Source organism: Phyllobates terribilis, unplaced genomic scaffold (genome assembly GCF_046119375.1).
Source record: "Phyllobates terribilis strain yellow unplaced genomic scaffold, ASM4611937v1 Scaffold_3__8_contigs__length_932513732, whole genome shotgun sequence".
NCBI lineage: Eukaryota > Metazoa > Chordata > Amphibia > Anura > Dendrobatidae > Phyllobates > Phyllobates terribilis.
This window is the reverse complement of record NW_027362763.1, coordinates 306,110,950-306,137,998: the sequence shown is the minus strand read 5'-3', so window position 1 is coordinate 306,137,998 and position 27,049 is coordinate 306,110,950. Positions and strand designations below refer to the sequence as shown.

At 45.1% G+C, this 27,049-nt stretch overlaps 1 protein-coding gene across 5 annotated transcripts in view; it reads left to right on the top strand.

Annotated features, from left to right (window-relative positions):
* The window catches only part of GNB4 (G protein subunit beta 4), a 126,698-nt gene that overhangs the window by 94,019 nt on the left and 5,630 nt on the right, over positions 1–27,049 (top strand). For 3 of the 5 annotated variants that reach the window (XM_073674954.1, XM_073674955.1, XM_073674956.1), the window contains exons 2-8: positions 20,044–20,150; positions 21,261–21,299; positions 21,378–21,484; positions 21,923–21,986; positions 23,697–23,859; positions 25,888–25,954; positions 26,545–26,746. In XM_073674954.1, the coding sequence (XP_073531055.1) occupies positions 20,094–20,150; positions 21,261–21,299; positions 21,378–21,484; positions 21,923–21,986; positions 23,697–23,859; positions 25,888–25,954; positions 26,545–26,746 (699 nt within the window). In that variant the 5' untranslated portion in view covers positions 20,044–20,093. Of the gene's footprint in view, positions 1–5,309; positions 5,399–5,453; positions 5,618–20,043; positions 20,151–21,260; positions 21,300–21,377; positions 21,485–21,922; positions 21,987–23,696; positions 23,860–25,887; positions 25,955–26,544; positions 26,747–27,049 lie in introns of those variants that run through there. The other 2 variants (XM_073674957.1, XM_073674953.1) reach the window with 2 other exon arrangements.

Below are 27,049 nucleotides of genomic sequence, written 5' to 3'. Positions count from 1 at the left end.
TCTTGACAATAGTGTTCAAGAATCAGTGATAAATATGAAGTTACAAAGTGGATGGATCTTTCAGCAAGACAATGATCCAAAACACCACTCCAAATCTACTCAGGCATTCATGCAGAGGAACAACTACAATGTTCTGGAATGGCCATCCCAGTCCCCAGACCTGAATATCATTGAACATCTGTGGGATCATTTGAAGAGGGCTGTCCATGCTCGGCGACCATCAAACTTAACTGAACTGGAATTGTTTTGTAAAGAGGAATGGTCAAAAATACCTTCATCCAGGATCCAGGAACTCATTAAAAGCTACAGGAAGCGACTAGAGGCTGTTATTTTTGCAAAAGGAGGATCTACTAACTATTAATGTCACTTTTCTGGTGAGGTGCCCATACTTATGCACCTGTCAAATTTTGTTTGAATGCAGATTGCACATTTTCTGTTAGTACAATGAACCTCATTTCAAGGCAGAAACATTACTGTATCCAACAGTTATTCCATATATCAAACTGAAATAGCTGTTGCAAAAACACCAATTTTTATAGAACATTAAGCTTAAGATTAATAGGGGTGCCCAAACTTTTTCATATGACTGTATATATTTATACACACACGTCTATATATACACACAATAAACACATACACACATATATACACACACAGATATATACACACAATATACACATACAAATATATATACAAACAATATATACACACACATGAGCGTACTACCATACAATTATATATACAGTGGCATGTAAAAGTTTGGGCACCCCTGGTCAAAATTACTGTTATTGTGAACAGTTAAGCAAGTTGAAGATGAAATGATCTCTAAAAGGCCTAAAGTTAAAGTTGACACATTTCCTTTGTATTTTATTAGAAAAAAATATTTATTTTTTCATCTTTTACATTTTAAAAAATTACAAAAAAGGAAAGTGGGCCGATCCAAAAGTTTGGGCACCCTTGGAGATTTGTGTGCTCAGATAACTTTGACCAAGGTTTCAGACCTTAATTAGCCTGTTAGGATTATGGCTTGTTCATTATACTCATTAGGAAAGGCCTGGTGATACAAATTGCCCAGCTTTATAAAAACCCAACCTCCATAACTTTGTGCCAAAAAACTGCAGCCATGGATTCTTCTAAGCAGCTGCCTAGCACTTTGAAAATGAAAATGGTGGAGGCCCACAAAGCAGGAGAAGGCTATAAGAAGATAGCAAAGCATTTTCAAGTTGCCCTTTCCTCAGCTCGAAATGTAATTAAGAAATGGCATTTAACAGGAATAGTGGAGGTCAACATAAGGACTGTAAGACCAAGCAAAATGTCAATGAGAGCTGCTCGTAGGATTGCTAGAGAGGCAAATCAGAACCAACGCTTGACTGCAAAAGACTTTCAGAAAGATTTAGCCGACTCTGAAGTCGTGGTACATTGTTCTACTGTTCAGAGACTCCTGCACAAATATGGCCTTCATGGAAGAGTCATCAGAAGAAAACCTCTCCTGCCTCCTCACCATAAAATTGAGTGTCAAAAGTATGCAAAAGAACATCTAAACAAGCATGATGCATATTGGAAAAAGTCATGTGGACTGATGAGGTTAAAATAGAACTCTTTGGCCACAATGATCAAACATACGTGTGGAGATAAAAGGGCACTGAATTTCAGGAAAAGAACATCTCACCAACCATTAAGCATGGGGTGGATCAATCATGCTTTAGGGTTGTGTTGCAGCCAATGGCACGGGGAACATTTCGCGGGTAGAGGAAAGAATGGATTCAATGAAATTTCAGCAATTTCTTGATGCAAGCATAACACCATCTGTAAAAAAGCTGAAGTTATAAAGAGGATGGCTTCTACAAATGGTTAATGATCCTAAACACATGTTAAAATCTACAATAGACTACCTCAAAAGGCGCAAGATGAAGGTTTTACAATGGCCCTCACAGTCCCCTGATCTAAACATCATTGAAAATCTGTGGCTAGACCTCAAAATAGCAGTGCATTCAAGACGACCAAAAAATCTCACAAAACTGGAAGAATTTTCCAAGGAAGAATGGATGAAAATCCCTCAAACAAGAATTGAAAGACTCTTGCCTGGCTACAAAAAGCATTTACAAGCTGTGATACTTTCAAAAGGGTCTGCTACTAGGTACTAACCATGCAGGGTGCCCAAACTTTTGCATTGACCCATTTTTCTTTTTGTAATTTCTAAAATGTGAAAGATGAAACTATATATTTTTTTTCCTAAAAAAAAACAAAGGAAGTGTGTCATGTTTAACTTTAGGCCTTTTAGAGATCACTTAATCTTCAACTTGCTTAACTGTTCACAATAACAGCAATTTTGATCAGGGGTGCCCAAACTTTTACATGCCACTGTATGTGTATGTATATTGTGTGTATATATACAAAATTAGGATATCATCAAAAAGTTAATTTATTTCAGTTCTTCAATACAAAAAGTGAAACTCATTATATAGAGTCACTACAAACAGAGTGATCTATTTCAAGTGTTTATTTCTGTTAATGTTGATGATTATGGCTTACAACCAGTGAAAACACAAAAGTCATTATCTCAGTAAATTAGAATACTTTATAACAACAGCTTGACATTTTTTTTTTAAATCCAAAATGTTGGCCTACTGAAATATATGTTCAGTAAATGCACTCAATACTTGTTCGGGGCTCCTTTTGCATCAATTACAGCATCAATGCGGCGTGGCATGGAGGCGATCAGCCTGTGGCACTGCTGAGGTGTTATGGAAGCCCAGGTTGCTTTGATAGCAGCCTTCAGCTCGTCTGCATTGTTGGGTCTGGTGTCTCTCATCTTCCTCTTGACAATACCCCATAGATTCTCTTTGGGGTTAAGGTCAGGCGAGTTTACTGGCCAATCAAGCACAGTGATACTGTTATTTTTAAACCAGGTATTGGTACTTTTGGCAGTGTGGACAGGTGCCAAGTCCTGCTGGAGAATGACATTTCCATCTCCAAAAAGCTTGTCGGCAGAGGGAAGCATGAAGTGCTCTAAAATCTCCTGGTAGACGGCTGCACTGACTTTGGTCTTGATAAAACACAGTGGACCTACACCAGCAGATGACATGGATCCCCAAACCATCACTGATTGTGGAAACTTCACACTAGACCTCAAGCAGCTTGGATTGTGGCCTCTCCACTCTTCCTCCAGACTCTGGGACCTTGATTTCCAAATGAAATGCAAAATTTAATTTCATCTGAAAGCAACACCTTGGACCACTGAGCAACAGTCCAGATCTTTTTCTCCTTGCCCCAGGTAAGACTCTTCTGGCGTTGTCTATTGATCATGAGTGGTTTGACATAAGGAATGTGACACTTGTAGCCCATCTCCTGGATATGTCTGTCTGTGTGTGGTGACTCTTGAAGCAATGACTCCAGCAGCAGTCCACTCCTTGTGAATCTCCCCCAAATGTTTGAATGGCCTTTTCGTAACAATCCTTTCAAGGCTGTGGTTATTCCGGTTGCTTGTGCACCTTTTTCTACCACACTTTTTCCTTCCACTCAATTTTCCATTAATATGCTTGGATACAGCACTCTGTGAACAGCCAGCTTCTTTAGCAATGACCTTTTGTGGCCTACCCTCCTTGTGGAGTGTGTCAAAGACGGCCTTCTGGACATCTGTCAAGTCAGCAGTCTTCCCCATGATTGTGGAGCCTACTGAAACAGACTAAGGGACCTTTTTAAACGTTTAGGCTATGTGCCCACGATGCAGAAATGCTTCGGATTTTTCCTGAGCGTTTCTGCATCTCCCTGGCAGAAAAAAAACGCATGCGGATTGTACATGCGGATTGTACATGCTGATTGCACATGCGGATTGTACATGCGGATTGCACATGCGGATTGCACATGCGGATTGCACATGTGGATTGTACATGCGGATTGCACATGCGGATTGTACATGCGGATTGTACTTGCGTTTTTCCTGCCAGGGACATGCGGATGTGAAGAGTTCTTCACTTACATTTCCGCATGCGGGTTGTCAAGCGATTTCCAAGCGATTTTAGCATCACTTGGAAAGTGCTTGTCAACTGGGTCACACTATATAAATCCATGCAAACAGCATGGATTTATATAGTGTGACCCGAGAGAATGTCAAAAAATAAATCTATACTTACCCTCTGATGGCCCGCGCTGTCTTGCTTCCCTCCGTTCTCCCTTCCTGGCAGCAGTACACTGAAGGACCTGCCGACGTCAGCGTCGCGTGACCCATCACATGACTATGACTTCAGTGCAGGTCCTTCAGTCCATCGCGAACTGCCGGCATGAAAGGACGAGTGCACCGGGAGCTGCCAGAAGGTAAGTATATATTTATTTTTAATTTTATTCTTTTTTTTTTTACAGTTTCTATGGTACCCAGGTCCGGATGAGAGTCTCCTGTCCTCCAGACCTGGGTACCATCCGCACATTAGAACGCGTGGAATGCGCATCTACATATACAGTGATGCGGAATCCATGCGTTCTAATGCAAGTCAATGGCGGCAAAAACGCAGCGCAGAATAATTGGTAGTGCTGTGTTTTTTTTCGCAATGATAATCAGCAGCGGAAATTTCCGGAGTATGTGCACAGCACATGCGGATTATCATTGGGGACCATGGCAGGCCTTCTACCAAGCGTTTTTTAAGCGTTTCTGCGGCGTTTTTGCTGCTGCGGAAACGCTTAAAAAATGCATCGTGGGCACACAGCCTTAGGAAGCCTTTGCAGGTGTTTTTTGTTAATTATTCTAATTTACTGAGATAATGACTCTTGTGTTTTCATTGGCTGTAAGCCATAATCATCAATATTAATAGAAATAAACACTTGAAATAGATCACTCTGTAATGACTCTATATAATATATGAGTTTCACTTTTTGTATTGAAGAACTGAAATAAATTAACTTTTTGATGATATTCTAATGTAGTGAGAAGCACTTGTATATATACACACAATATACATACACACATATATATATATATATATATATATATATATATATATATATATGGTATGGTAGTACGGTCGTGTGAGTATATATGTGTGTATCTATATATTGTGTGTATCTATATATTGTGTGTATATATTACACACAGCAGCGTACCCTGTGACACGCTCGCACACTGTTCACACTGCACTGTAGCAGTCTTTTCTTCCTGTTGGTGACATTTGTATTTTACTGTTGGCAGGGCAATAGGATTATAAAAAGGAAGAGAGTCTTCAGTGCTGTCATTTCCCCTCCCCTTTGCGTTACTTGGTAGCGTCCGTGCTCTCTCTCCGGATCATACTATTCGTTTTCAGGGGGGTTTATAAAAAGCCTGGCTGTGGCTTCGCCTCTGAAGGCGCGGTACCGGAGCACTGTAGCGGAGGGAGAGGACGCTCGTTGTACACGGTGGCAGCACAGGGAGGTATCTGAGCCGCAGACGCTGCCGGGCTATTAGATGTGCGCGGGTTTCTTGCGTGCCTCCCCCTGTACTTGGTGTGTGTGGTGCGGGCCTGGGTGTGGCGGATCTCTGGGCCGTGTGATACAGGCTGTAGGAGGCCGCTCCTTCTAACGGGATCCCGGGCTGAAGAGGCGGCGGGAGCCAGGATCACCGAGGCGGAGGCCGCGGGCCAGGAGCGGGCATGTGAGTAGCGGATGGGTGATCGGCCGCCTGTGATGTAATCCGCCTCCATCATTGTACTGAGCCTCCTCCGCTCCGACACCCGTCATCCCCGTCCTCACCCCGCACTGTGATTCCTCCACACCCCGCTGTCATCGCCGTCATCCTCCTCCATCACTACCGCCACCATCATCGCCCTCCATCAGCCATCACTGCCGCCACCATCATCCTCGCCACGGGACTTCCTCATTCTCCTCCTTCCTGACACTTTTCAACTCATCCCTTCTGCTTTTCCTCTTCCCTTTGTCACCATCTATCACGAGATCCCCCCTCCCTGCCCAGCCTCCCAGATACATGGAGCCCCTCTTAGTGGGGTGGACCTGTGGGGGGTGGTGTATGTGTGTTGTGTGGACCTACCGGTTCTGTGTGGGGGTGGGGGGTGTACACGCTGTGTGTGTCTGTCTCTGGGGTGGGGGTGGACCTACCGGGTCTGTGTGGGGGTGGGGGGTGTACACGCTGTGTGTGTCTGTCTCTGGGGTGGGGGTGGACCTACCGGGTCTGTGTGGGGGTGGGGGGTGTACACGCTGTGTGTGTCTGTCTCTGGGGTGGGCCTACCGGGTCTGTGTGGGGGTGGGGGGTGTACACGCTGTGTGTGTCTGTCTCTGGGGTGGGCCTACCGGGTCTGTGTGGGGGTGGGGGGTGTACACGCTGTGTGTGTCTGTCTCTGGGGTGGGCCTACCGGGTCTGTGTGGGGGTGGGGGGTGTACCCGCTGTGTGTGTCTGTCTCTGGGGTGGGGGTGGACCTGCCGGGTCTGTGTGGGGGTGGGGGGTGTACCTGCTGTGTGTGTCTGTCTCTGGGGTGGGGGTGGGGGGTGTACCCGCTGTGTGTGTCTGTCTCTGGGGTGGGGGTGGACCTGCCGGGTCTGTGTGGGGGTGGGGGGTGTACCCGCTGTGTGTGTGTGTCTGTCTCTGGGGTGGGGGTGGGGGGTGTACCCGCTGTGTGTGTCTGTCTCTGGGGTGGGGGTGGACCTGCCGGGTCTGTGTGGGGGTGGGGGGTGTACACGCTGTGTGTGTCTGTCTCTGGGGTGGGGGTGGACCTACCGGGTCTGTGTGGGGGTGGGGGGTGTACCCGCTGTGTGTATCTCTCTGGGGTGGGGGTGGACCTGCCGGGTCTGTGTGGGGGTAGGGGATGTACCCGCTGTGTGTGTCTCTCTGGGGTGGGGGTGGACCCGCCGGGTCTGTGCGAGGGTGGGGGGTGTACCCGCTGTGTGTGTCTGTCTCTGGGGTGGGGGTGGACCCGCCGGGTGTGTGTGGGGTGTACCCGCTGTGTGTGTCTGTTTCTGGGGTGGGGGGTGGACCTGCGGGGTCTGTGGGGGGGGGGGGTGGACCTGCCTTGTCTGTGCTGGGGTGATAGACTGTCAGGAGCATTCCTGATCCCTGGGATTGGCCGCTGTGGTCAGGTGACCTGAAGAGCACCATATCCGGTGTCTGGGATGATGTGCCCATACTGGTGCTTTATTGGCCCCAAACCTGCTGTCATGTTCCCTTTAATGCCTGCTACCTTCTTTGCCATTTCTCTAGTGTTGGCGTTTAGTCGGCGGCCCTCTGGTTCCCAGTATTATTGGTGTCTGACAGATCCCCCGTCACCCTCCATTGGGGTCCATCATATCGTGTGGTAGCAGATATGTTGGCATGGTGGGCGAGTCATGAAGACTGGTGTCTCGTCCATTACGATGTCCACCGCCTCTGTGACATTAGATATGGTGACTATTGGGCAGCGCTAATATTCGCACATTCTTTTTCTTTAGAACTGGCATGAAAATACCAAAAGTTGCACAATGTGACTGACCAGTGGTTTTCTGCGCAGTGATTGGTGAGAAGTCAGCCCCTTGGTACAGACTGACGTTAAGCAGCTAATGACCATTATGTCTCCGGCCCGGACTCTGTGCCTGATTATGTATTAAAACCTTCACACACACACAAAAAAAATAAAAATGGAGCAGTGTTCAGCCTAAAGCTATGTGCACACGATGCAGATTTGGTGCTTTTTTTCCGTGCGGAAATGCATTGCACATCTTATCCCATGACTTCCGCACGTGTTTATCACGCGTTTTTCGTGTGTTTATCGCGCGTTTTCCACATGCGGAATTGCCTTGCGTTTTTTATGCATTGCTTTAGGCAATTCTGCTTGCGGAAACGCAAAATTAATTGACATGCTGCGGATTTTTGTACGCAGCATAAACGCTGTGGAAAAATCCGCAGCATGTGCATAGAACATGCGGAATCCCCTTGGGGACCATGGGGAGCGGATTACCTAGCGTTTTACAAGTGTTTCTGCTGCGGAAATTCCACATGAAAAACGCTTGTAATCCGCAACGTGGGCACCCAGCCTTAAAGGGGATTCTTCTGTCCGACACAGTGCAGATGAGGGGCGATCCGCTGATGTAATGCAGGTCTGCCCTTACTATAGGGGAACTGACGTGTTTCTAAAAGGGCTCAGACTGGTAGAAAATATAATGGGGGGGTGGGAAGACCCTTGGGCCTTTCATTCAGGCGCCCGTGTTCTTCACCGATGGCCTATAATAGATGGGACTACTATGTGTTTCTTTAATTATTTTTTTTCTGCCGACTGATTGATCTGCAAAAGAAAAGGCAGAGACTTGTCCTGTTTTGCGCCAGGTCACGGATGATAATGACCCGTACAAGTCTTTGGGTCTGTGACAATAATGTCCGCATCCTTGTGCTGTCCGATTTTTACCTTTGTGGAGAAGCAAATGAGAAATTCTCTGGCCGAACGGTAATAGAAATGTGGTAAAAATCGGAGCGTTCTCTGCACACGACACAATCACTGTCTCCATGAGGCTCAGAGATCCCCCTCATTTCCCTTTCTAGTACTTACCCGGCCCCCTGCTCTCTGCTGCCGGCCCCTTCCTTACACACCGGAGATGGGCTGAAGCAGCCGGTCACTGGATACGGTGGCTACCAGTGATTGGCTGGTGGGCGCTCCATTGACACTGGACCAGACAGTGATGGGATCGGTGAGGGGATTATGGCTATTTTTGTTTTCTACAAGTCAAAGTCCTTAGTGGTTTTTCAGTTGGCTGGTGGACAGTCCCCCTAATGTGGCATCGGTAACTCCTCTGCCTTTGGATTGACTCCTCTTATAGATTTGGGATTTTCCTTTTGACAGGTTATTTTTTAAAGGGGATTTTACCACTGATATCTGTCAGGTCATCTCCTCTGGATCCTTGGGGCTTATTCACACCTCAGTATTTAAACCAAAATCAGAAGTGGAATCAACATCAGAGTAATCATAATGGAAAGATTTCTACTCTCCTGGGTTTTTTGATGAAGACTAAAGACGGGAAGTGCGGCCCCAGCACTGATCGGTGACTTATGATTATCTCAGGACAGTGGCTTCTAGGGGTGGGATATATTGGGCAGCTAGTGAACATTTACATCTTGATGTTGATGCGTGGAAGCCGAAAAAGTGGGCAAGCCTAACAATCCAAACAGCTGACAAGGGCCAGATAGTAATGGCTAGGCCACTACGTCTGAGCATATCCAAAAAGATGGGGTTGGTGGTGTGTTCCCAGAATACAGTGCTTATTGCTATGAAAGGTAGTCTAATGAAGGAGAGGTGGACATGGTCATGGGCTTATTGATAGCTGTGGGAAGGGTGGGCTAGCAAACCTGGTCTCATCCCACAGAAGAGCCATTGTACACCAAATTGCTGGCAGCGAATGAAAGGTGGTGTAGGGGGTGGCCACAGAGTGCCCATGGAGGCTCTAGTCCACAACCTAAAGACTTTACACTGGGCACATAGCTATCTGAGTTGGATCTGGTCTCTTGAGTCTCATTTTCATTAAGGTAATGATTGGGTACCTGGGGAAGAGATGGCAGCAGACAAGCTGGCGGAGGCAGTGTGCTTCCCTGGGAAACCTTAGGTCCTGGCATTCATGTGGATTTTGGGCTCTGTGCAGACTGCTGTCCAGCCCAACATTGGGTGTAAACTCTGAGAAAAGTATACATTGGGCTCCAACAGTTATTACAGATCAGGCCTGTCCATGTAGAACATGAATGACCAATGTGCATTATAACAGTCAGATGGCCTATAACTTGGACGAGGGTGTCAACACAATGCTCGGACTGGCCGCCAGCTCTCCTGACCCGAGCGGGACAGCGTGTATCTCTATGCAGCTGTCACCGGCCAGTCTGAGCATTGTGTTGCCATCCTCGTCCGTGTTATTGGCTTTACATTGGGCCCACAATACAAATAAAGCGGACTGTCAGCGCCTCATATCCTGCTGCAAGTTAGCGGTATGTTTTCTGTATGGTGCAAATTGTTGACCTGGAAAGTGTTAAGACCTGTAATGCTGCTGTTGAGGAGCCAATGTTAATGACAGGGTGGGACATCGCTGCACTCCGCATGTGTCAGTGCCATAATGCAACTCTTTTCATTGGTGCCAGATCCGTAATGCCCGGCAGCCTTATCAGCGTGTGTGTGTGTGTGTGTGTGTGTGTGTGTGCGCGTGTGTTATGCGTTTTTCAAGTGTTTTTGCCCCGGAATTTCCGCAGCAAAATCGCTTAGTAATAAGTGCCCCATGGTCCTCAATGATAATCCGCACGTGATGTGCACATGCTGCGGAAATTTCCGCTGCGGATTATCATTGCGGAACAGTACGCAGCATGTCCATTAATTTTGCGGACACACAGCGTAATCGCCGCCATTGACTTGCATTGGACCGCGTGACATCCGCATCACTGCATCTGCACATGCGGTTATCACACGGTTCAATGTGCGGGTGGTACCCAGGTCTGGAGGAAAGGAGACTCTTCTCCAGACCTGGGTACCATAGAACCTGTTAAAAAAATAAAAAAATAAAGATTATACTTGCCTTCCGATGGCCCCCGGTGTTTTCTCTCCTCCGTCTGGTCTGCTGTATGGGTCGCGGTGTTGTGAATAACATGCCATGACATCATTGAGTCATGTGACCGGTCACATGACTCAATGACATCACCGCAGGTCCTTCACACCACCGCGAGCCGCCCAAGATACCAGACGCAGCGGAGAAAACACCGGGAGGACATCGGAAGGTAAGTATAATCTTTATTTTTTACCATTCTTATTCATATCACTTTTTTTATTTTTTAACTAACTTGGTCACACTACTATAAATCCATGCCGGTTGCATGAATTTATATAGTGTGACCAAGTTGTCAAGCACTTTTCCAAGTGATGCTAAAATCCCTTGGAAAAGCGCTTGATAACCCGCATGCAGAAATGCATGCAAAAACGCCTGACAAACGCTTCTACCTGGCGGGAAAAACGCATGTAAAAAACACATGCGTTTTTCCTGCCAGAGTGAAGCGGAAAAAATATGCAGCATTTCTGCATCGTGGGCACATAGCCTAAAGGACCATAGACAGATACTGGTCAGCTCCACTGACAGATAAGTCTCCTGACAGCACCATAAACCTGTCTGTTCCTCCTGGCCAAGTGTTTGTTCTTCCCATGATGGGAGGAAGCTGAGCAGCCACCAGGCAATCCGGCACCACTAGTCTGGAGGAACCCACCATAGGTGCAGCACTGTTCATGTGAATACACCCGAAAACCAGGATTTTTAGATATTTAGCCTCTATAAGAAACAAGAGCAATATCTAGTAAAATGCTTAAATTTAAGGGACGAAATTAAACATGGAGGTGAAGCTACTTTCTACTATAATTAGCATCTGTGCTGGGAAGGCTGAGTGCAAGTTGCCTAAATGTATCCATAGGCCGCATTCACCCGGCAGATGACAAGCGCCCCTTTGCCCACAGCTGAAATCATAAGTTTACCTCCACCGTTGCCACAGTCATTAAAGCTTCATTCTGCACAGATCCTGGTAGTAACCCTACTCCACATTCCCAGTCATGCATCACCTATGATCACTATGATATTATCAAAATAAGGCCTCATTCACACGTCCATGTCCTATACGTAATATTCACGGATGCACCATGAACTCATTATAGTCACATTCAGTCATTTTGTCACAACTATATTAGTGTGGAGTCATTGCCCATTTCTGCCAAAGCTGTAACTTCGTGGCTGATGTCTTCAGATGTTCCTTCAATATTACCACATAAATGTCCTTTCTTCTCATGCCATCTATTGTGTGAATTTCACCATCCGTCCTGCAGAGACCCCTGCGTTATAATGCGGCCTCAGGATGTGCCCCACAGATGGGTGGTGTTCTTTGGCCTGCAAGTCTCACCCTTTTTCCTTTGGACACAAGTGTTCATTATGGCCGATCAGTTCCACTTTTATTTCCTCAGATCGGAGGACAATTCTCCAAAAGTAAAATCTGTGTCCATGTGCAGTTGAAAACTAGAATGTGGCGTTTTAATGGAGACTGTGGAGCAATGGCTTCTTCCAACAGATGCCTTTCAAGTTACGTCATTATAGGACACTCATTTCTGGTGATATTGACACTTGTGTACCTGTTTCCTCCAGCATCTTCACACAGTCACATATTGTTTTGTAATTTCTGCTGTAAAGTACACTCACCTCTAGGAGGCAGAGCGAGTCTCCTTCCTGTACTGTATGATGGTGGTGTGGTCTCATGGTGTTTAGTATATTCACCTCTAGGAGGCAGAGCGTGTCTCCTTCCTGTACTGTATGATGATGGTGTGGTCTCATGGTGTTTAGTACATTCACCCCTAGGAGGCTCTGTACTGTATGATGATGGTGTGGTCTCATGGTGTTTAGTATATTCACCTCTAGGAGGCAGAGCGCGTCTCCTTCCTGTACTGTATGATGATGGTGTGGTCTCATGGTGTTTAGTACATTCACCTCTAGGGGGCTGAGCGCGTCTCCTTCCTGTACTGTATGATGGTGGTGTGGTCTCATGGTGTTTAGTATATTCACCTCTAGGGGGCTGAGCGCGTCTACTTGTACTGTATGATGGTGGTGTTTAGTACATTCACCTCTAGGAGGCAGAGTGCGTCTCCTTGTACTGTATGATGGTGGTGTGGTCCCATTGTGTATAAATTCACACATTGGCTTATGAACAGATGAACGTAGTACCTTCAGGCATTTGGGAAACTGCTCCCAAGCATGGAGCAGATGTGTGGAGATCCACTATCTTTGTATATACTGTTAGAAAAACTCCTTTTGTCATATACAAATACCCAATCGCCTGGCTTGACTTGCATATGGTAATATTTGTGTGCCTGGTTCTTCTCTCCTAATAAAAATGGTGCCTCCACCCTTATTTGCATATGGCTTCTCATCTAAATTATTTTATGACTGGCACTTTAGATCTTTGCAAGAAAAGCATAATTTTTATTGCTACTCAAGTGCCTATACTGCTGTACCAATACCATACATAAAAATGTGCTGACTGGCTCCCTGTAGAGTATAGCCTGGTGACATGGAATCTTTGCTTGGGATAAGTATGAGTTTATCCTTAGCCTATGTTCACTCTGGCCGTTTTTTTTTTTGTTTGTTTTTTTTTGCAGGAAAGAAGCTGCGTCAAAAACGTTTTTTTTTTTTTATCAGGATCCCAAAGTTCAGCTTTGCTTCCACCTCAGAAGCATGAACATGGGTCATCAATGCAAGACATGTGTCAAACCGCATTACCAGAATTACAAATGTAACAGTGGGGGAGGTGAATTGTTATAGTGGCAATGCATTGCGTTTGTAGGACACTATTTACTTTTCACACTATGGTCTGCCATTGAGTTGCTCAGAGACTGAACAATCCCTGTGGCCCACAGAGGTGTGAAATTGAACAACCTCACACCTAGTTCAGCCAATGTTTACATTGTACACATAACTAATTTAATTAAACTGTCCTAATCCAAACTGCCATCTCAGGTGACCAAGACAAGATGGTAAAATCACAAAAATAAGAGTTTCACGTACTGCTGTACTTTATTTTTTTTGTCACTAAAAACGCAGCAAAACCTAGTAGATATGGTCACACTAGGTGTTTTTTCACCACCCGTTACTTTCAATAGGTAAAAATCGCTGAAAGAAGTGACATGCTCTATTGTGCAAAAAACCATGCAAAGCACAATACTGATGACACAAAAACCAAATGTGTGCATGAGACTTCTAAAATCTCATACACTTTTCTGTTACTGTAAAACAACTCTGAAAATTTGCATCAAAAAAGCTGACAAAACGCCTAGTGTGCCCATAGCCTTAGTGTATGTAAGCTTATGACTTTGCTGGTCAGTTGACTCTCCAACTAATGGCTCCTCTGGGGTGTAATCATAGAGTAGTGGTGGACTCCATGACTCCTGCATTGAGCAGGGGTTGGACATGATGACCCTGGTGGAGGTCCCTTCCAACTCTAACATTCTATGATCTAGTCTTCTGTCCCTATTAACATGGTTACAGTACTCTTGTATGTGGCCTTCACCAGGCCGCACATTCTCTTTTGTCTATCATGGGGTAATGTAAGGGTAGATTCACACTCAGAAATGTTGCATCTATCAATTTCTAATGCATGGGGCGAAGTAGATGCTGCAGAAGCGTCCCTATCACATGTATGCAGCTGGTTTTCTCTTGCAGGATGTTTGGCACGTAGGGTGTCATATGACTTTGCCAATCCACTTTTGTGCTAAGTGACTCCGTACTATCAGAATGAAAAGTGTTATTCATGTATTTATTAGGCGGTTTTCATTATATCTCGCATATGTATCGAACACCTTGCCCCAGAGTAATACTTAAGTGGGCTTCCTCTTTCCACAGTCTCACACCAGTGTCTTCTAGAACAGGACTTCCGGCCCCAACCAGCCCTCACAGGTAATAAACCTGTCGTGACTGTATGACGCGCCGTAACCTCTGAGGCCTGGGTGCCAAGCGAAGTCCTGTTTTACAATGAAGACACCAGCTCACAGATGGGCAGTGGGCATTGGCGACAGCAGGGGTGCCTGAACAGGTGAGGGGGCAGGTATTGTTTAAGTTTTCACTTGCTTATATTCTCTGGGGTCTCTCCAGATCCCAAAGCATAATGGGGAGCATTCAATTTGTGGAGAATAACTTCATTGAAAATTGATATTTATTTCTCTTCCAAATTCGAATCTCCCCGGATCGGCTCCTCTTTAGTGTATGGATTCAGGAGTCCTCTGTATGCGTCCTGTACGACCACTATTGCTGTGTTGCATGGCTCTTCAATAACTGTGTATGCATCCGTACAGTGGCTGTATTGTACCCTTTATTACAGTATTGGGTATGATTGAAAAGGGCAATGCCATGTGACCTTCCTGAATAGACACATTAGTAATTGGGTCACTAAAAGCCATAATTATTCACAATCTGGGTGTTAGGCCTTATTCACACATCAGTATTTGTAAGCCAAAACCAGAAGTGTCTCCAAAACACAGAACGGCTGTCAATCTTTCAATTATATTTTTTCTCTGTAAGTTCCACTCCTGCTTTTGGCTTACAAATACTGATGTGTGAATGAGGCCTTAGGCGGTGTCCTCTCGATACAACACATGTATAGTCTATGGAGCGGTCTACACGTCCTTATTTGTTTTTTTGCAGGCACATAGTCAGACATGTCCATTTTAGATTGGTGTCACAGATCTAAATTGCCCATACAAGTCTATGGGTCTGAAAAGCAAGGAAACCATTCTAGTCTGCGACTTTGAAGATGCCTTCAGTGTTGTCGGTAAGAGCCCATAGCAGTGGCCCTTCTCCCGGCCTGCGTTTGCATCCCTTGCACTGGTCTGCCAGGTCTTGTGGTTGCGCTCCTCTACTATCTTGCCATTTGGTAAATAGTCTTGTCTGCAGTTTACCCTCCCGAAGATTCTGTTGTGTGGGTAGATTGCCTACCCAATAATAAGCACCCATGGGCTCAATTTATATGGCGCAGCCATTGGCATCATGAGACTGAGCGATTGTTGGCGGCACATCTGTTTGCCTGGCGTGAAGTGCGGCTAACAAAGGATTAGCCAATATTGTCAGATACATTCACATTGGGCTGATGATCACCCCTGACTATTAGCCATGTAAAAGTGTCTTAGTTATTCCACCTGCCTTTATGAAAGTGCTAAATAATTTTCTTCTGTGTTTAAAAGTACAGCCCTAATTCCTAAAAAGTTAGGATGCTATGTAAAAATCTTAGAAGGCAAGGTTTAGAAGTCTTATTGCCATATTCTATTCACAACAAAACATAGAACGCAGATGTGAAAGTTAGACATTTTTCCAATACATTACATTTAATAAAAAATAACTTTTAGAAATTGATGGCCGTATCAAACATCAACATTTTTTGACTGGGTTGAGAAAAAGGCTGGAAAAGTGTTATGCTGCGTGCCCACTATGCGTTTTTGCCGCGAAATTTCCGCAGCGGAAACGCTTGGTAATACGTGCCCCATGTCCTCAATGATGATCTGCATGTGTTGTGCACATGCTGCCGAAATTTCCGCTGCTGATTATCGTTGCGGAAAAATCCGCAGCATGTCCATTAATTTTGCGGAAACGCAGTGTAATTGCCGCCATTGACTTGCATTGAATCTCTTAATATCCGCATGACTACATGTGCACATGCGGATGGTACCCGGGTCTGGAGAAGGACCTCCTCCAGACACAGGTACCATAGTACCTGTTTAAAAAAAAAAAAAAAAAAAAATTATACTCTCCTTCCGATGGCCCCCGGTCTCCTGTATGATGCGTCCTGGCTCGCGATGGTGTAAAAGGACCTTCCATGACATCATTCAGTGATGTGACAGGTCACGCGACCGCTGACGTCGGCACTCTCGTGACCTGTCACATGACTAAATGACGTCATGGAAGGTCCTTTTACACCACTGGGGCCCATCGGAAGGTGAGTATAATGTTTTTTTACTTTTTACCATTTTTATTTATTTTTTTTTAACTATTACCTTGGTCACACTGTATAAATCCATGCCGGTTGCATGGATTTATATAGTGTGACCCAAGTTGTCAAGCACTTTCCAAGTGATGCTAAAATCGCTTGGAAAGCGCTTGACAACCCGCATGTGGAAATGCATGTGAAGAACGCTTCACATCCGCATGTCCCTGGCAGGAAAAACGCATGTACAATCCACATGCGTTTTTTTCTGCCAGGGAGATGCAGAAACACTCAGGAAAAATCTGAAGCATTTCTGCATCGTGGGCACATAACCTAACAAGGCCAGATCACTAGAGCTGTCATTACTGCGCCTAGTACAGAAGTGTGTACATGCAAATGTCATAATCGAATATGTATGTGAATGTAAACACAGTTGAAATTTAAAATTCTTCAACCACCCTTTGAGAATTGGCTTTATTAGCAAAATCTATAAACCAATAAAACAGCCATATAAACATCTGAACACAACTGATACAACATGTGGTTCCTCCAAATTCAGCACATTATGCCACATTTAATGATTACTGCAGTCTTGGAATTATTCATCCCCATCATAAGCGTCTTTAGCACTTAGTAGAGATCTATGGCTGTTGTGACCTGCTGTCAACGTGATGAATGGTCAAACGCCAGCTTCTGGCAGTGTTCCTCTGGAATCTTGGCTCATTTCTTATTGGCATTGACCTTCAGTTCAATAATAATTTTTGAATGGCCCAAAAAGTTAATTGGGTGGTCTGGTCACACCTATCCCATGGATGGGCCATCAGTATTGGGCCTGTGTGGGTCTGACACCTTGCATCCACACCGATCAGCAGTTTTTACAGCATCACGTTTGCATCAGGTCTGAACAGCCATAGTGACGTTCTTGTTGTGTTGAGCTATATAAATATTTTTTTGATTGTAAGTTGACTTCTCACCAGCTCTACTTCGGCCTCTGCAATGTTGTTCTCACCCGCAGGCGATGGTTGAGCACCTCCTATGTAATGTTCTCCTTTCAGCAGCACATGACAGACATTACACACAGAACCACCGTGATGAGCCAGAAACAATGGAGACCCACGGGGTGTTATAACCCCATTTCCCCACGGATCTGCCCTGATTTGCTGGGTATTCATTGTGATTGGTTAAAGAATTTAAAGCAATGCTTTTGTTCTACCAATTTTATCACTTGCCTACAGGATAGGTGATGAATGTATGATCCCCTTCGTCCGACATCTGAAATTCCCCCTTATCCTGATATAGAGGGTCCCAAAAAACACCTATGTGACTAGAGCAGTAGTGAGCCTGTGTGACCACCGTTCTTGTAGTTGGTGAATATAACGGTGGTCACACATGCTCTATTCTGACCCCCACTGTCATTATTCCACAGCGATCTTTCTAGCCTATCCTGTGGCTGTTTACACGGCCTCTTTAAGGAGCCTTCCCATGGATATACAGACATAATTCCTATGGGATGCTGTAGACTGCATTCTGCAACCTGTGTTTTGGGAGTAATATTGGAATATATTGTTCCTAGTGTAAAACTTGATGGAGGGACAATGGTACAGGGATGATTTTCAGGGTTTGGACTTGGGCCTCTATTCTCCAATTCCTCCAGTTTTGTTTTAAGTTTAGGAAAGGTTCTTTCCGGTGTTCGCTTGACCACCCCTGTGAACGGGAGGTCCATAAACACATGATTTGGGGAAGTTTTAAAGAGGACCATTCACCACTAAACAGGCTACCTCATGATAAAGTGGCTGAGGTGCCGAATAAAACGGTGTCTTTCTTTCTTTTTTTTTTTCCTCCTCAACATGGCTGAGACTTTGACTTGTAAACTTTAGGGTACCCAATATGGTAATTTCGTCTTAAACTAAGGGGGCGTTCCCAGAGATTATCTGGGGACATTTACCATTTTCCCCTGTATGACGTTGTCCAGTCATAAGAAAGCAGCATTATACAAAAAAGGTGTGTGTGTGTGTGGATAACACCACAAACGCCTCTAGAGAAGGTCTAAATCTATCCTAGTATTGGGGCATTATTCCCTGATACCTGGGATCTGGAGAATCGGATGTATTGACATGACCGCGCCGCTCTTCTCCTCCTGGTTGCTGTCATGTCAGTAAATGTTGAGAGATCTCGGTGAGATCAGGTTAGACTCCTCCGTCTTAACACAGATGACGTTGCCTCCATGTCATTGCTCCCACACATGTGGTCTCCTTCAGAGTGTCCTCTGTGGCTTTAATCCTTTCTCCTCTGCCTGTTGACTGACTCCTGTCCTTATAATTGTCCAAAGTCTTAATTATATCTCCTTGACTTCTAAATCTCCTCTGCAGATCTGCATCACTATGGTAACAGACAACAAGCAAATCTTACGTAGTCTGGCCCTGCTTCTTGCTTAACTAATGAACGTGTATATTGGCATAACATGAGGGACCTACTGAAGAACTGGGTGACAGATGTAATGCTTTTTCCTGCAGAAACGTTGCAGAAATTTCTGCAATCCAATACTCAACGTGCACACAACCTTATTATTCTATTGCCAGTCTTGCCATGACTAAAGTGATGGCACTTCCCATGTGCAGTCTTAATGTGTGCTGCACACTTACATTTTTAGACTACTGATGTTTCCCCATATAAGCCCCCTCCACATAAGTGCTTAGCTTGCAGTCCAGTCCCCTTATAGACGTTCAGCATTGGGGAAGGTCGCCGTCCCCCTGGACTATGTAAGACCGGTTGTGGCTGGAGCAGTGGCTCTGTAAGCTTTCCCTGACCCGGTGACTACTTGTGAGATGGTACTCTGGCCGTGTTCTCCAGGCTTCTGCTTGGTCTTCCCGTATGACTGTCACCAGCTATGTGGGGACTGGAAGCGCAGGGTAGAGCGGCGCTGACTCCCGTACCAGAGGCGGGGCAGACGGCTTCCTGTTTTTGTGCTAAATATCCGATGGAGGCACCTCTGCTTCATGCACTTCCAGAGCTGCACAAGGGGAAGACAATGGCTCAGTGACCTCAGATCAAGGTTGTTCCCAAGATCATTTCCTGTGTTGCCTCCTGGTGGGGATGGCCCAGAGCGTGCGCTCCCATCACGATCTGTGTGCACACAAACCTGTAGGAGGAGGCATGTCAGTCTGTACATCACAAACGTGCAGCTGGCCATCACTGCTGACTCGCGCACTGTCACTATGGCGGCTCTTAGCAGGTGGCCATCTAATACTATTTTATATCTGTGGAGATCCCTGCCCCCCTAGATTCTGATTATGGGCACTACATCAGAAATGTGTCCTAAAATGGCTGTGGGTAATCTGCAGTGTGAATGGGAGGCTAAACGAGCTTTGGTGAAGTGAATTGTCAGTGATGTCAAGAAAAGGGGCAGAGAGGACTGGCGGAATTGAGTCCACAAACTCTGATCCGATTCCTTGTTTTGCCCCCTATATAAGGGACCACATATGTCCTCATAAGTCCCAGCAATTAAGGCAAATTCACACCATCTCCACTGAATCTGTGACGAGCAAACAACTGGCACCCAATGTGCTTCACTGTAAACCTGATATATTGTGTGTATATATTATGTAAGTAATCTGTACTCCCTTGTCTCTTTCTAGATCTGTTCTTGCTGTTTGTGGCTGAGGTGTGATCTTTCCAGGCCTTCAAGATGAGCGAACTGGAACAGTTACGGCAAGAAGCCGAGCAGCTGCGGAACCAGATCCGAGTAAGACTTTGACGTTGCACATACGGCCGACCCTATCCTACCAACCACTGCAAGGAATTAGCTGGGCTTTGGATTATATAGAGAAGTAGATGCCATCAGATCAATTTGTGACTGACACGATCAGTTTGAGGCTCTGTTCACACCTGTGTCAAGTTCTCCATCGTGAACAGATACTAGAACCCAATGCCTGATCCATAACACACCAGACATCTGTGCCAACCAGCGACTCCCTTATAATGGTGTTCACCATGGTACCCTGTGACACAGATGTGAACATAAGTGGTTTTCATCTGTTTTATTTTAATGAGGAAAAAAATCCTTTCAGATATGTTTATCCATCTTTTAGGGACTTTTTTTTTTATTTTTTAATCTTATGAATTTAAAAGCATGTGCTTGGGGCTAAAACAATATTTGCAAATGGGTTTCATTAAAAACGTTTACACCATAAAAACTTTGCACAATTTGGCTTTTATAGACTGTCCCTTCTCCCCCCTCACATTCAACTTTGATGTGGTCTGTGATCATAAATCAGCAGGCTGACTGATGGATTCTCAGTTAACTCATTCTGCAGTCAGCAATAGTGCAACATTGAGGCTATAGAAGGCAAACCACGCAAAATTATTAATGAAGTGCAATTGCAAGCGATTAACCCAAAATACATGAGTTTAAAAAAAATAAATAAATTAAATAAATACATTGTCCCGTAAAGGTGGACAGCGCCTTTAGCTGATATATTACAGATCTTTTTCACCCTCTATTTTCCAGGTTTCTGCTTTATAGGCAAAGTGTGAAATATCGCTGGCACAATCTTAGGACAGTGTTAGGTGGTGGACCTGGGGTTGGACCACCCCATCAATCAGGCAATCCCTGTGACGTGTAATTAGACGTGGTCTTGTGGTGGTTTAGCGTAGCCTGGACTTGTATAAATGGCAGCTCCCTCCTTTAGATGGCCTTCCCTGCTCTCTAGCGACCTGTAGGCAGAATCCCTGCACAGTTGTGGTGATCTGCGGATACGTTTAGTATGAATGTGACTAGTTCTGCTGATGCCGTGGGGAAGGCATATGGATTACTGCATCTTGGACACATTACATTTACTTGTTTTTGTTGTAGGATGCCCGGAAAGCATGCAGCGACACAACCCTCGTCCAGGTAAGTCGTGCTGTCCTCGGAGTATACTGCCCACTTTCCTCCACTGTTCCCCTCTGACCTCTTTTAATTTCCCCATAGATCACAACCAGTTTGGACTCCGTAGGTCGAATCCAAATGCGAACTCGACGCACATTGCGAGGTCACTTAGCTAAAATTTATGCCATGCACTGGGGCTCGGATTCAAGGTACGTGTGCGTTTCTCTAGAATGGCTGATGAACGTCTTCCATAGTCAGATATACAACTTGTCAGAACGCTGAGCTTCACCTTTATCATTGCCCGAGCTTCAGATGTCCAAAAAACCACCTCTGCTTTTGTCCTTGATTGTATCCTATGTGATGACCTAAAATCTTCGTTTGTCAGCCGCACATCCAATCCTCTGAACGGAAAGTCAAAAAGAACTTTAAGATGATTGACCATGTAATTATGGTGTTAGTTCTAGGCCGTATAATAGGATCTGCCTTGTGATCTCTGTGCCATATAATAGGATCTGTTAGATCCTCTGCCTTGTGATCTGTGAACCCCGGGAAGGATCTGACATGAACTGCATTTCTTTATATCTTCATTTACTATAAAATGGTTGCATTGTTCTCCCAATCTCGCATGCTTGTATTTCTTTCCCTAGGCTATTAGTGAGTGCGTCTCAAGATGGGAAATTAATTATCTGGGACAGTTATACAACAAATAAGGTAAATTTACTTCTGGGCATCATTAATATCTGTTAAAGGGGTTCTCTTAACGCCTTTTACGTGGCCTAAGAGGTCGCAAGAATGTCAGGATGAGATTCTCCACTTTATAAGTGGAGATCCCCTATAAATCGGTAGCCGCTTGGTGACCCGACCTGTGCATTATATGTAAAAAGGGAAATGTATATTTTATTGCATCATTCATCTTGGGAGCCCAACCCAAGGCTTCTGTATTCAAGAGGTTGTCTCTGCAGCCAGGTGCCTTTACCTAGGACTATGGGCCGGCTGGGTGGTTGTACACTGACATGACATTGCTTGTATTGGTCGTATAGCATCGCTCAGTGTACTTCAGTCCCATAGGTTTTTTTTTTTTTTTTTTTATAAATAATTAAGTTCCAAGTGTTGTAAAATGGTGGAGGGAAACAAAAAATGGTGTTCATTATGCAATAAAAATGACCAGATGGCAGGTATTTTTAGGTCCGTACACTTATGGCAATACCAGATTTGCATAGTTACTTGTTAATTAAATAAATATTCGGCTTGTCACTTTTTTTTTTTTTAAAACTAACTTTCTTGTTTTTTGCTTGGTGAGCTAATGGTAATAAACTATTTATACACCATGCCAGGTTTTGTCCCCCCCCCACCTCCCCCAATTTCAGCATTTACCGTATGGGATAAATGGCTTTTATATGCTCTCAAATCAATTCTGCATGTGACAATACCAAATAAGTTTTTAGATGTATGTAATTTTAGTTTGCTTTGTGTCCTCTAACCTGCAATCCTTTGATTGCCTGTGCAGCGCACTGTAATACATTAGTACTGCAGTGTATTGTGCAGTAGGTCATCACCAGGCACAGGCTGGGCGTCTTATGAGATTTCACATGGCGACCTGCAGAAGTGATGGCTGCCATCTGGGGGGCTTATAAATATTGCCATCACGCTCGACAACGGCACTTACAGGGTTGAACTGATGCAATTGGATCTAGTTGCGTTATGTTATTGTCAAGTGCCGGATAAGTAACACAGCGGACACTTGTGCCGCATAGAGCAGGCTCAGCTCCAGAGCCCGCTACTTATAATAATAGGCTGTCACTAGGGGGTTAATTGGTATTTACATGCAGAATACCACCATGACTGTAGGTAAATACTGTGTAGCTGTTTTTTATTCGACAGGTTTCTTTTTAAATTACTTCCCATCCCCAGTGTTTTCTGATCATTTTCTGAACCACATGACTGCAATTCAGACCATTCGGCTCTCTATGGACCAGAAGTCAGTCTCCCTTAATAAATCTGAGACTCGCAGATCATCTCTCTAGGGTTACTTAGAGAAAGTAACTTTTGGTCCCTAGACATGACCGTGTGAGCCGTGGTATAAACTGTTGCTCCATGGCTCAGAATAGGACCGGACTGGCACTGGGAACAGGAGCAGACTACGATTCTAGGTGGGCACATAATTACTGTAAGAGGGGGAATAATAGACTATATTGTCAGAGCTACAGTAAGTTCAGCCACTGTAATCACACAGGGACTCCTCCTGCTAAAATCCAACACTTCTCACCTATCTTGGGGGTGTGGGATAACCTCTGTAGGTCACTAAGGTGCAATCTCTGCTAGAAGTCTCCTATTCCTAGTACAAGAAAAGTTGATTACGTCTCCAGCTTTGTCTTTTTGTTCTGTGTCTGGTTTGTCTGGTAATTCTCTTGCTTCCTGTAGATGCACGCCATTCCTCTGCGGTCCTCCTGGGTGATGACTTGTGCTTACGCGCCATCTGGAAACTACGTAGCTTGTGGAGGATTAGACAATATCTGCTCCATTTACAACTTGAAAACCAGAGAAGGAAACGTGCGAGTGAGTCGAGAGCTGCCAGGACACACAGGTACTAAATGCCATGATGGCAGCGTGCCCCGCTGCTTCTCCTGCACAAGGTCCGGGATTACACTGTAATTACGCCTGTTAGATGTTTGGCCAAGTTCATAGGAACAGTACACTGAATAAGTCTCCGTCATATAAGCCCAACCTCTTGTCATGTTTCTGTGCCTTTTTTTTTTTTTTTTTTAAACATTAATTTCTTTGTGTTGGAAGCTCAGTGAAGCTGATCTCCTAGTTTCCTATAGGAAGCGTTATGTGCATGGTGACATGAGTTGTGACCCATCTCTGTCCAGCTGTCGATGGTGGGCTTGGTTGTGCCCACCTTAGGCATAAACACAACTGTAACGTCGCCTTCTAATTCTATTCTGAAAAGCTGATGATGGGGGTAACCTTAGCGCTTTATGGCATACACTGAGTCCCGCAGTCTATAGGAGGGTGCACATTCCACAGGGGAGACAATTTGGGAATATTCTGTGGAAAGTGCCATAAGATTCTGGTGTGTGGATACAAATCTCATAAATCGCCTATACACTGGACAATGTATGATGATTGTTGTGGGACCCCCACCCATTACTGTTGTAGAGAATGTGGTTACACTTGTGGACTATTGCTCCATTCAGAAAGGGAACTTTGAGACGTTCGTGGGGCTTCCAGCATTTGGACCTGTTGTGGGCCTACACTTGCCACTTATTCTGTGCATAGGTAATTCATGTTTAGTGGACAAGCCCTTTTAAGCCGATATGTGATTCCTGTTCCACGTGCATCATCTGTCCGACATTGGATGTATGATTACAGCCTTGTGTTCGACTGCAAAATGCAGTGTGCTTCAAAGAAAAAACATACTGTAAAAGCCGCAGGTCAACTAATTGGACAAGCAGGTCCCTGCGGGCTTTTGCCCAGCACTTTCCATTGAGTGACATGTCTCCCATTGCACATGTTTAGGGGGAGACTGGTCAGTCACTGGCAGCGGGTGGGGAGAAGCCGCTGGGGACTGACTTTTTCGAATAGTCACCAGTGCGGCTCAGTCCGTGGCAGCTTTTAAAGTAGCCACACCTGGCAGAAATCATGCAGCCGCTCCTGATACATGCTGCCTCTCGTTCCCGTTTTTAATGTAAGGAAGTCTTTCTGTTGTGGCTCTTCAACAGTGAAGAGCTTCCTAATGTTGCCATTCACAGTAGATCGCTGCTGGCTGGACCATAGTTTGGCTGACTGCTTTCTCTTGACTCTTCCATACACAGGAGCGCTCCTGTGCCCTCTATAAGGGAGCCACTGCCAGTTCCACACCACCCTGTTGGTGGATTATCGCACCAAAAACCAAAGGATCAGCAGTCTGAAATACGACATTCCAAATTTTCATCTCTGCCATCATCCTCGATCATGGGGTTTTGAGAAGCCACCCCCGTACATTGGACTGACAGCAGAGCCTTCTGGTATTGGCGGGCTCAACTGACTTTAGTTTATTGTGTATGGAGCTTTTTTTTATAGTGGTCATACACATTTGATGAACGTTGGACAGACCACCATTGATCCTGCAGTGGATAAGCAGCGGCCAGTTATGACCGTCTGTGGCTTCTTCCCCTCTCCCTATGAGAACATGTATGACCATGCTGGGGTCAGGAGAACCATCTGTCGGCCAAACCAGCGATCAGCTGGCTGCTCTCTAAGGTGTAATGCTCCTTTTCCAGATAATGGTTTGCATTCGCAGCAAATCTGGCCATAGACATTGAGATTTATGGGTAGATGATTGGCAATTCTAGCGTTTTTGTCAATTGCATGTGTATGAACAACGCCGAGATCTGTTTCTGCCAGTGGTCTGCAAATGTATCCATGAGTGTGCCAGCTGAACTCCTGCAAGTGCACCTTTAGTGGGAATTGATTTCCTTTTAGAACTATTATTGGTGATCCGGTTTGTCTGCCACATAGTGTGCTGCATACGCGGCTGTGGTGGGCTTTGTTTGACTCCTCCTTATGATGAGGGTTATCCCTCATTGCTGGAGGCCTTAGTTGTAATTTACCCATCATTTCTGTATTGCAGGATACCTGTCATGCTGCCGCTTTCTAGATGACAACCAGATCGTCACAAGCTCCGGGGACACAACCTGGTAAATATTGAAGAAGCAATATCACAAAAGATTTGTATCCATTAGTGATCGATCCTATGAGATCCTTGTAGCACCTAGTCATGATCCGGTTTGGGCTCACTACATCTGAGGTGAATTCCGATGATGGCCGCCGAGATTTCATGGATTGTCTTCATATTCTAAGTGTCTGAATGGTGTGGGGTGGGTGGTGGTCACTTTTCCAGCCTACTAGGCGCTGTTTTGATTGAATCCATATCCTTTTGCCAATCCGTTCAATCCGGCACCAGATTTTTATAATGCTGAGCTAAATTGGGTATGCTGGTACTTGTAGTGCATGTTACATCACAGACCTTTTGGGCAAGTAGCTTTGTTTAGGGTGGGGGTAGTGGATGGGTACAAATTTCTCCCGCTGAGCTGTATGCTTCGCTGTTGTACCTAGTTCATGGCTATCGGTGATCGCACTGGGAGTAACTTTTGGTATTTCTAGAACATACATGATTATATAGGCACCTGGCGGAGGTACCGGTCATATGAAGCACTTTCCCTACAGTGTGTGTACATATGCTATATTCATACGCACCCGTCTATATATGTATATTTATCTTTTCCAGTGCTTTGTGGGATATAGAGACCGGACAGCAGACCACGACCTTTACAGGACACACCGGGGACGTAATGAGCTTGTCCCTGAGCCCTGACATGAGGACTTTCGTCTCCGGTGCTTGTGATGCTTCCTCTAAGCTGTGGGATATTCGTGATGGCATGTGCAGGCAGTCTTTTACTGGCCACGTTTCTGATATCAATGCAGTCTGCGTAAGTATCACGATCTGGCTGGTATACCCCAAAATAAGGCCAGCCCTGACCCCATCTGACATTCAGTATATACATCACTAGTACCAGACCTTCACATCACAATGGGAAAGCGGAAATGGATATATTTTGAGATTTTACTTTCCATATTTTCTTCTCTCCTTTGCTGTTTGGTTGACAGTATTAGACATTGTTCAGATGATGGCTCGCTGCTCTTTCCCATACTTGTGGCTCATTCAGACATCTGTTCTTAGAAACCGTATGCAATCTGTGTTTTTATGGATAACTACACTAGGCATGAGTTCT